We start from the raw sequence: 11,022 nt of genomic DNA, 5'->3' as shown, positions 1-11,022 counted from the left end.
TGGCGGACCCGGGTTGCCCAATTGTACATTCCAAGCGCTTAGTACATTGCCCTGCACAAAGTATGTGCTCAATAAATACGATTGAATGAATGAATGATTAGAATCCAGGTCCTTTGACTCCCAAGCCCGTGCTCTTGCCAGTAGGCAGTGTTATGGCATTTGTTAAGTACTTACAATGGGCCGGGCACTGTACTAAGCGGGTTGGACACAATACCTGTCCCGTGTGGGGCTCACAGCCTCAATCCCCATTTTACAGATATGGGTACTGAGGCCCAGGGAAGTAAAGTGACTTGCTCAAGGCCACACAGCAGACAAGTGGCGGAGCTGGGATTAGAACCCATAACCTTCTGACTCCCAGGACGGAGCTCTCTCCACTACGCCACGCTGCTTCTCCCATAATAATAATGATGGTATTTGTTAAGCACTTACTACTTGTCAAGCACTATTCTAAGCGCAGGAGTAGATACAAGCTAATCAGGTCGGACACCTTCTCTGTCTTACTTGGGGCTCACCATCTTAATCCCCATTTATTCATTCAATTGTATTTATTAAGCACCTCTGTGTGCATACCACTGTACTGTTTGGGAAAGTACAATACAGGAAAAAAGAGTGACAATCCCTGCCCACCATGAGCTCACAATCTGGGGGGTGGGGGTGGGGGTGGGGCGGAAAGACGGACATCAATATAAATAAATAAAATGACAGATATATACATAAGTGCTGTGGAGTAGGGGGTGGGGAGAGCTAAAGGAGCAAGTCAGGATGACGCAGAAGGGAGTGAGAGATGAGGTAAGTGAAGCACGGAGAAATTAAGTGACTTGCCCAAGGTCACAGACAAGTTGGGGAGCCAAGATTAGAACCCAGGTCCTTCTGACTCCCAGGCCTGGGCTCTATGCAGTAGGCCATGCGGCTTTCCACACTTCTCTCGCTTAAACAGATTCAGCACCAATAGTCTGGAGTTTGCCCCTGATGTGGAGAGGAATGGGCAACCAGTTGGAAGTTTATGAGGAGTGGGGAGATGGGTCAGGCAATCCAGGTAGCAGAACAAAGCCTGGTCAGGAGAAGCCGGAGGCAGGGAGGTCTTGAATGAAGCCGCTGCTGTAGTCGAATCGGGATAGGACAAGTGCCTGGACCAATCCATCAGTTATATCTATTGAGCATTTATTGTGTGCAGAGTGCTGTACTGGTGCTTGGGAGAGTACAATGCAACAGAGTTGGTGGGCGCATTCCCTGTCCACAATGAAGTTACAGTCAAGAGGGTGTTTACAGTCCAGAAGGGTGGCCATTTGGATGGAGAGGAAGGGGTGGATTCTGGAGATGTCGTGAAGGAGGAACCGATGGGATTTGGTGACTGAAAATGGGGTGGAAAGACAGGGAGGAGGTGAGAATAATGGCGCGGTGGCAGGCTTGAGAGATGAGGAGGATGGTGGTGTCGCCAACAGTGATGGGAAAATGAGGTGGAGGCAAGGAGATGGGGAGGAGGTGAGGAGTTCGATCTTGAGGTGCCGGCAGGACAGCCATGTAGCTCATCTGAAGGCAGGAGGAGACGTGAGATTGCAAAGAAAGAGAGGTGCTGGGGCTGGACAGGTAGACTAGTCAGCCGTTTAGAGGTGGTAGTTGAAGCTGTGGGAGCCAGTTAGCTCCCCAAGGGAAGCGCAGGGAAGAATGTGCACCATCGGAAGGATTTGAGGAGAGAAATGACTGATCTGGACAGCAGAGGGGGGAGGGGAGTGGCTGGAGGCAGGGAGATCAGCACGGAGGCTGATGCAGTAATCTGGACGGCCAGTGACAGAGTTTGGACTAGTGTGGGGACCATATGCAGAGAGGGAGGGGCAGATCCGGGAGACGTGGAGAAATCAGACTGAGGCAGAGAGGGCCGAAGAGGACACCGAGTTGGTGGGTTTCTAGGACGGGGAAGGAAGGGTGACGTGGACTGGGAGAAGGAGCGGGGTTGTGGGAGGGAGTCCAGCTTTTGCCTGGGTGGGTTTGAGGTGCTGGCCGGACATTCAAGAGGAGAGGCCTTGGAGGTGGGAGGAGATGGTGGAGAGCTTAGTGAGGTTGGGGTTGGTGAGGCGGATCTGGGAGCCTCCTGTCTGAATATGTTTATATTCTATAACTCTATTTATATTGATGTCTGTTTACTTGTATTGCTGTCTGTCTCCCCCACCCCTAGACTGTGAGCCCGTTGTGGGCAGAGATTGTCTCTCTTCATTGCTGTATTGTACTTTCCAAGCATTTAGTACAGTGGTCTGCAGACAGTAAGCGCTCAGAAAATACAATTGAATGAATGGAGGGGGAGAGGGAGGGGAAAGTGAGAACAGGCAGGAGACAGTGGAGAGCCGGTGGAGGAGGAGGAGACGGAGAGGAGGAAGAGGAGCCTCCAGAGCAGCAGGTAAGAAGCAGCAGGAGGCCAAGAGCCGAACCGGCCACAGACCCCAAGAAGGATGGTGTCTGGGGATGGGGACGAGGATGGGGGGGTGGGAACCCGGGGCCAAAGGACCTGAGAGGCCCGGGCAAGCTAAAACAGAAAAGTCCACTAGCCGTGGCCGCGAGGACGCTGGGGGAGACTTCTGTGACGAATGTGGACGAGATCCAGGTCGCAGGGTCAAGGGGAGGAAGTGGAGTCTGGGGGTGTGGGGCGGTCTAGAGGTTGAGGCTTAACTGCCCCAGGTTTCACAGACCTGTGGGAAGACTGAGGGGAGGGAGTCAGGGTGGGGGAGGAGGCTAGACGCAGCATGGAGGGTCTCTCATCCCCACCCATCGTCCCTGCTGGGGCATTTGCAGGACCCATGACCAGCTGCAGAGTCGGTGTCGGTAATCACCACCCATGTTAGCCAGCCATGTTTCACTCAGTCAGTCAGTCATGCATACTGACTGTGGTATTTGTCAAGTGCTTACTGTGTACGAGACACTGTACTGGGTGCTGGGATGGATACAAGCAAATTGGATTGGACACAGTCCCTGTCCCCATGAGGCTCCCAGTCTCGATCCCCTTTTATAAAGAGGGAACTGAGACACAGAGATGTGAAGTGACTTGCCCAGGGTTACACAACAGAAAAGTGGCAAAGCCAGGAATAGAACTCACGACCTTCTGACTCCCAGGTCTGTGCTCTATTCACTATGCCATGCTGCTTGTGCTTACTGTGTACAGAGCACTATTCTAAGAGCTTGGGATACTACAATATAACAATAAACAGACACATTCCCCACCCACAACAAGCTCACAGTCTAGAGAGAGAGACAGACATTAATATAAATAAAATAAATTACAGATATGGACATACGTGCTGTGGGATTGGGAGGAGGGATGAATAATAGTAATTATGGTACTTGTTAAGCACTTACTATGTGCCAGGCACTGTACTAAGCACTGGGGTAGATGCAAGATCATCAGGTTGGACACAGACCATGTCCCACCTGGGGCTCCCAGTCTTAATCCTTAAAAGAGAAGCAGCGTGGCTCAGTGGAAAGAGCTCGGGCTTGGGAGTCAGAGGTCATGAGTTCGAATCCTGGCTCTACCACTTGTCAGCTGTGTGACTGTGGGCAAGTCACTTAACTTCTCTGGGCCTCAGTTACCTCATTTGTAAAATGGGGATTAACTGTGAGCCTCAAGTGGGACAACCTGATTACCCTGTATCTACCCCAGCGCTTAGAACAGTGCTCGGCACATAGTAAGCGCTTAACAAATACCAACATTATTATTAATCCCCATTTTACAGATGAGGTAACTGAAGCCCAGAGAACTGAAGTGACTTGCCCAAGGTCACACAGCAGACGAGGGGCAGAGCCAGAATTAGAAACCATTAACTTCTGATTCCTAGGCCCGATCTCTATGCACAATGCCATACTGCTTCTCATAAAGGGAGCAAGTCAGGGCGACACAGAAGGGAGTGGGAGGAGAGGAAAGTGGGGGCTTAGTCAGGGAAGGCCTCTTGGAGGAGATGGGCTTTCAGTAAGGCTTTGAAGGAGGGGAAAGTGATGGTCTGGGGAACATGAGGAGGGAGGGTGTTCTGGGCCAGAGGCAGGATGAGGGCGAGAGGTCTGCGGTGAGGTGGGAGATGGAGGTTCAGTGAGAAGCTTGGCATGAGAGGAGTGAAGTGTGTGGGCTGGTTTGTAGTAAGGGAGTACAGTTTCAGGATTCCTGCCGGGTTTGGAGCCTTCGGGGGATGCCCTGGGTGATCCTCCGGCCAAAAACCTCCATCCCAGTGGCACAACCCCTGGAGACAAAGCCAGGAGCGGGACCGGAACCCAGGAATCCAAGCTCCTAGAGCCTCACGCTCTCTCCGTGAACACAGCACACCACACACAGTAGGCACTCGACCGTTCGACTGATCGTCTGGAGGCACTGTGTTGGCTGATGGGGGATGGGTGGCCAGACTGGGGAGGTGGGAACAAACCAGATGGGCTTCCCAAAGGAGGTGTCTGGGGTCAAGAAATAATAATAATTATGGTATTTGTTACACGCTTACTATGTGCCAAGCACTGTTCTAAGCACTGGGGTAGATACAAGGTAATCAGGTTGGTCACAGTCCCTGTCCCACAAGAGGCTCACAGACTCAATCCCCATTTTACAGATGAGGTAACTGAGGCACAGAGAAGTGAAGTGACTTGTCCAAGGTCACACAGCAGACAAATGGCAGAGCTGGGATTAGAAGGCTCAGGCATACACGAACAGATATAGACAGTCCAGGTACACATTAACTCATCTCAGACCCACGTCACTCTCTTCCCAGTTCTATGGGGGCGGAAGTAATAACAGTAATAATAATAATTGTGATATCAGTTAAGTGCTTAATGATGGGATCTGTTAAGTGCTCATTCGGTGCCAGGCACTGTACTAAGCACTGGGGTGGATACAAGCAAATCAAATTGGACAAGTCCCTGTACCAGCTGGGGCTCATGGTCTCAATCCCCATTTTCCAGGTGAGGTAATTGAAGCACAGAGAAGTTGAAACGACTTGCCCAAGATCACACAGCATACAAATGGCAGAGTTGTGATTAGAACCCAGGTCCTTCTGACTCCCAGGCCTGGACTCTATCCACTAGACTTCGCTACTCCTCAGCTTGGAGGTGGCAGGTCCGGGCTGCTGCCCTCTCTACTGATGCCTGTCCCCTTCCCCTCTCCAGGGCCCCAGGGATGGGGCAGTCACCCTGGGGGCTGGGAGATTCCCCAGTGTGATGTCAGAGCTTGAATTGAGGATGGGGAACCCCCCACACACACAACTTCCTGGCCACCCTGTTCAGGGAAGGAAGAGAAAGGAGGAAGGGGAGACTTCCTGTGGCCCCATCCTCAGCCTCTCTCAGACTTTGTCAGCAGATCTCCTTCCCCGAGTCTAACTGGAGCCCAGAAAGCGGGCTGGGGTCAAGGATGGGGGGCGCGGCAGGGCTGGGACAGAGGAGTTCCTCAGGGGATGGGCGCTGGACCGAGAAGAGGGGCATGGGAGAGGGCTGGGGTCCCAGGATAATAATGATTCTGGTATTTGTCAAGCGCTTACTATGTGCCAGGCACTGTACTAAGCACTGGGGTGGATACAAGCAAAATGGGTTGGACATAGTCCCTGTCCCAGATGGGGCTCACAGTTTCAATCTCCATTTTACAGGTGAGGTAACTGAGGCCCAGAGAAGTGAAGTGACTTGCCCAAGGTCACAAAGCAGACAAGTGGCAGAGCGGGGATTAGAACCCATGACCTTCTGACATCAGGCTTGTGCTCCATCCATTCCGCCATGCTGCTTGTTTAAGCAGGAGACTGGGGGGACAGGAGAGATGGATGGCAGAGGCTGGGGCCTGAGGTCCCCCACTACAATTCGTGAAGTGTTCCATCTTTTTTCTCACCCACATCCTGCCTCTGGCCTCTGAAGACTCTCCCTCTTCATATCCAACAGACTCTCCCCCTCTTCAAAACCTTAACGAAGACCCATCTCCTCCAAGAGACCTTCCCTGATAAAGCCCTCCTTTCCTCTTCTCCCTCTCCCTTCTCTGTCACTCTGACTCGCTCTCTTCATTCATCTCCCCCCTCCAGCCTCACAGCACTTATGTCCATTTCTGTCATTTATTTATTTATATTAATATCTGTCTCCCCTTCTAGACCATAAGCTTGTTGGGGGCAAGGAAGGTGTCTGTTATATTCTTCTATTGTATTCACCCAAGTGTGCTCTGCACACTGTAAGCGGTCAATAAATACGATTGACAGACTGACTACACAAGTCCCTCTGTCTCTCTGTAGCGGTGTCCACCTCCTCTCCCAGGGAGGGGTCCCGGTTACCCTCCACCCAAAATCTTGATGGGTCATTCACACACCCAACTGTCCCCTCCCTCTCCCCCGACCTGGCCGGCGTCGCTGGGCTGGAGAGACCCAGGCCCGGGGCGCCAGGCAGGAGAGGGAGATGTCGAAATAATGTCTAGGGTGGCCGGAGGTGGTGGTAGGGATAGGGAAGGAAATGGGGGGCCTTGGGTAATTCAGTGCTTTCTCCAATACTCTCCCAGTTATAAAAGCAGGCACGGACATTGGGAACTGGACCCAGAGGGCAGTCAGACATCCAGGAGCTGGGTGAGTTGGGGATCTGGAGCGGGGGGAGCTGGGGGTTTGGGGGTGCCTGGGTCCCATGCGCCGGGGCTGGAAGGGGAGCAGGGCGGCTAGAGGGTCCGGAACCTCCAGACGGGCCTGGGGGTAGGGGCTGGGGGAAGGGGCCGGCTCCCAATCTTTCTCAATGTCCTGGTTCCAGTCCAAAGAGAGGGTGTGGGAAATGGAGACGTCCCTAGGGGAGAGATTAACAATTAATCAATTAACCAAGAGCACGGTTCAAGCACCTTCCGTGGGCACAGCACTGTACTCAGAACCACAGAGGCCATAGTAGAGTGGTGGACATCATCATCCCTGGGTGTTTATTGAGCACTTACTGGGTGCAGAGCACTGTCCTAAGCGCTCGAGAGAGCACAACACAACAGAGCTCTAGACACGTCCTCTGCCGACAACGAGCTTACAGTCGAAAGGACAAGATCCTTTCCTGTAATTTAATAATAATAATTATTATTATGGTATTTATTAAGCGCTTACTATGTGCCAAGCACTGTTCTAAGCACTGGGGGGTAGATACAAGGTAATCATCTTGTCCCATGTGGGGCTCACAGTCTTAATCCCCATTTTACAGATGAAATCACTGAGGCACAGAGAAGTGAAGTGACTTGCCCAAAATCACACAGCAGACAAGTGACGGAGCCTGAATTAGAACCCATGACCTCTGCCTCCCAAGCCCATGCTCTTGCCACTAGGCCATGCTGCTGCTCTTATGCTTTTGCAAGGACTTGTGCTTTTAATAGGACTTTGCAGGTGGGGAGAGTCAAGGTCTGTCAGATATGAAAGGGGAGGGAGTTCCAGGCCTGAAGCAGGATGTGGCCGAGGGGTCGGCAGTGTAATAGATGAGATGGAGCTACAGGAGCAAAGTGTGCTGGCTGGGCTCTGGCAAGAAATCCGAGAGGTAAACCTGTTATGGGCAGAGAACATTTGATGTGAATATATCAATAATTCCATTTATTTTTACTGATGTCTGTTTACTTGTTTTGATGTCTGTCTCCCTGCTTCTAGACTCTAAGCCCAGTGTGGGTAGGGATTGTCCCTCTTTATTGCTGAATTGTACTTTCCAAGCGCTTAGGACAGTACTCTGCACACAGTAAGCACTCAATAAATATTATTAAATGAATGGGTGCTACTAATTCTACTGTATCATACTCTCTGAAGCACTTAGTACAGCGCTCTGCACATAGAGAACCCTCAATAGATACCATTGATTGTAAGGTAGGAGGGGGCAAGGTGATTGAGAGCTTTAAAGACTATGGTACAGAAATGGTAAAGGAATAAAACCCAGTGATCAATTTTTTTTTATAGTATCGGTTGGTCACTCAATCAGCCAGTCAATCATATTTATTGAGCGCTTTCCATGTGCAAAGCATTATACTAAGCCCTTGGGAGAGTACAGTATAATAATAAACAGACCCATTCCCTGCCCACAATGAGTTTACATTCTAGAGGGGGAACGCTTACTAAAGCATGGCCTAGTGGCAAGAGAATAATAATAATAATAATGTTGGCATTTGGGGCTTGGAAATCAGTGGACATGGGTTCGAATCCCTGATCCGCCACTTGGCTATGTGATTTTGGGCAAGTCACTTCACTTCTCTGTGCCTCAGTTACCTCATCTGTAAAATGGGGATTAAGACTGTGGGCCCCATGTGGGACAGGGACTGTGTCCACCTGGATTTGTTCGAATCCACCCCAACACGTAGAACAGTGCCTGGCACATAGTAAGCGCTTAACAAAGAGAAGCAGCGTGGCTCAGTGGAAAGAGCCTGGGCTTGGGAGTCAGAGGTCGAGGGTTTGAATCCCGACTCTGCCACTTGTCGGCTGTGTGACTGTGGGCAAGTCCCTTAACTTCTCTGTGCCTCAGGTACCTGTAAAATGGAGATTAAGACTGTGAGCCTCACGTGGGACAACCTGATGACCCTGTATCTACCCTAGTGCTTAGAACAGTGCTCTGCACATAGTTAGCACTTAACAAATACTAACATTATTATTAACAAATGCCAATATTATTATGTGTTAAACGCTGTTCTAACTGCTGAGGTAGGTCAATTGGTGGACTAAAGGAACTGAAGGTTTAGTGAGGTTGGCCATATCGGGGCTCCCACTACCCCGACCCCTGATCCCCCAATTCTCTCCGCAGCCACTCCCCGGTCTCCCACCTACCATGTTCAACGACTCCAGTTTCTCCTGCGCCCACCCCTCCGTGCTGGGCTACCGCTACGTGGCGGTGAGCTGGGGGGTGGTGGTGGCGGTGGCGGGCACGGTGGGCAACGCGCTGACCCTGCTGGCCTTCTGGGCCGAGCCCAAGCTGCGCACCCGCTTCAACGCGCTCATCGCCAACCTGACCCTGGCCGACCTGCTCTACTGCACCGTGCTGCAGCCCTTCTCGGTGGACACCTACCTCCACCTGCGCTGGCGGACCGGGGGCACCTTCTGCCGGACCTTCGGCCTCCTGCTCTTCGCCTCCAACTCCGTCTCCATCCTCACCCTGTGCCTGATCGCGCTGGGCCGCTTCCTCCTGGTGGCCCGGCCGGCGCTCTTCGGCCGCATCTTCTCGCGTCGCGGGGTGGCGCTGGCCGTGGCGAGCACGTGGGTGGCCGGGCTGGCCAGCTTTGCCCCGCTCTGGCGCGTGTTTGTGCTGGTCCCCGCCGTCTGCACCTGCAGCTTCGACCGCCAGCGCGGCCGCCCCTACACCACCATCCTCATGGGCTTCTACTTCGTGGTAGGCCTCAGCTGCATTGGCGTCTTCTACTGCCTCATCTACCAGCGAGTCCGCGGGGCCGCCCGGGCCCTCCGGCGCTACAGACTGTCCCGGCGCGGGCCCCCGACCCAGCCAGAGAATGCTCCCCCCGGCCACTACCGGGAGCTGGACAGTGGCCTGGCCTCTGGGGAACCATCGTCGGAGCAGTCCACCGGGCAGACGCAGGACGGGGAACGGGCCTCGGGGGACGGGGAGCCAGGGAAGGCCGTGGGGCCCGAGCCCTGGCGGGGGGCACCTCCCCGCGCGACGGCGCACACGACCACCGAGGGCCCTTCGGAGACCGGGAAGGTGACCCGCATGTGCTTCGTTGTCTTTCTCTTCTTCGTGCTCAGCTACATCCCCTTCCTGCTGCTCAACATCATCGACATGCGGGGCCGGGCGCCACGGGTCTTGCATATGATCTCCGCCAATCTGACCTGGCTCAACAGTTGCATCAACCCGGTGCTCTACGCAGCCATGAACCGCCAGTTCCGCCAGGCCTATGGTGCCGTGCTGCTCCGGGGTCGCCACAGCTTCGTCAGGCTGCGTTGAGACCCGCAGGAACCCCGGCATCCAAGCCCGCGGAGGCCACCCGATGCCGTTCCTTCCAGCTCCCAGGACTCACGCTGACCCGCAGGGCGGCCTGGGCAACCCAAGCCGCCTCGCTGGGCCTCATGGAGAGGAGAAATTCCCCACTCTCCCTCCCTCTCAAACTGTGTCCTGCAGCCGAGGAGCTCAACACTGGGGTTTGGCACAGAGTAGGCATTTAATACATTCCCTAATCATTAATTGGGGGCTGGGGGTGACAGTATTTATTATTGGTAATAAATCACTGACCCTCAGCTACTTCTCCCCGAGAGATCCTTCGCGGGGATGGAGCGGAGCAGGGTGCGAGGCGGATCCGAGGACAGGGTTGGAAAAAAAAATAGCAGCAGTGGACAGAGATTTTCGCTGCACCAAAAATTGTAACTAGGTGACCTCCGGGACCCCCAAGACCGCCACCCTTCCCGTCGGCCTCCAATGCCTCCCGTCCATGGCCCCCCCACCCCCTTTCCCTCTTCCTCTGTCACCATCCCTGGCTTGTGAAATAGGAAGGGGAAGGCTGTAGAGAGGCTGGGTGGGGGTGGGGATGTGGCCTCGGGAAGAATTATCCCCCCTAAAAGACCCCCTAGTCTGAGGGTGGGGGTGAAGGGGGAGGTCATGGGTTCTAATCCCGACTCTGCCACTTATCTGCTGTGTGGCCTTTGGCAAGTCATTTCACTTCTCTGGACCTCAGTTCCCTCATCTGTCAAATGGGGATTGAGACTGTGAGCCCCATGTGAGACAACCTGCTTACCTTGCATCCCCCCAGTGCTTAGAGAAGCAGTGTGACTCAGTGCAAAAATCACGGGCTTAGGAGTCAGAGGTCTTGGGTTCTAATCCCGGATCCACCACCTGTCAGCTGTGTGACTTTGGGCACTTAACTTCTCGGTGCCTCAGTTCCCTCATCTGTAAGATGGGGATGAAGACTGTGAGCCTCACGTGGGACAAACTGATGACCCTGTATCTACCCCAGCGCCTGGAACAGTGCTCGGCACATAGTAAGCGCTTAACAAATACCAACATAATTATTATTATAAGGACTGAGTCCAACCTGATTTGCTTGTCTCCACCCCAGCGCTTATTACAGTGCCTGGAACATAGTAAGCGCTCAACAAATACCAT

General features: G+C 53.3%; 1 protein-coding gene across 1 annotated transcript; it reads left to right on the top strand.

Annotated features, from left to right (window-relative positions):
- The first annotated feature begins 6,406 nt into the window (after nt 1-6,406).
- On the top strand, nt 6,407-10,480 carry GPR84 (G protein-coupled receptor 84). Its single transcript, XM_029073880.2, has 2 exons — nt 6,407-6,548; nt 8,719-10,480. Exon 2 carries the CDS (start codon nt 8,743-8,745, stop codon nt 9,868-9,870), a length of 1,128 nt encoding a protein of 375 aa, XP_028929713.1. The 5' UTR covers nt 6,407-6,548; nt 8,719-8,742; the 3' UTR covers nt 9,871-10,480.
- The last annotated feature ends 542 nt before the right edge of the window (nt 10,481-11,022 follow it).

This window comes from Ornithorhynchus anatinus, chromosome 10 (assembly GCF_004115215.2).
Source record: "Ornithorhynchus anatinus isolate Pmale09 chromosome 10, mOrnAna1.pri.v4, whole genome shotgun sequence".
Lineage (NCBI taxonomy): Eukaryota > Metazoa > Chordata > Mammalia > Monotremata > Ornithorhynchidae > Ornithorhynchus > Ornithorhynchus anatinus.
This window is presented reverse-complemented; position numbering and strand designations above follow the sequence as displayed.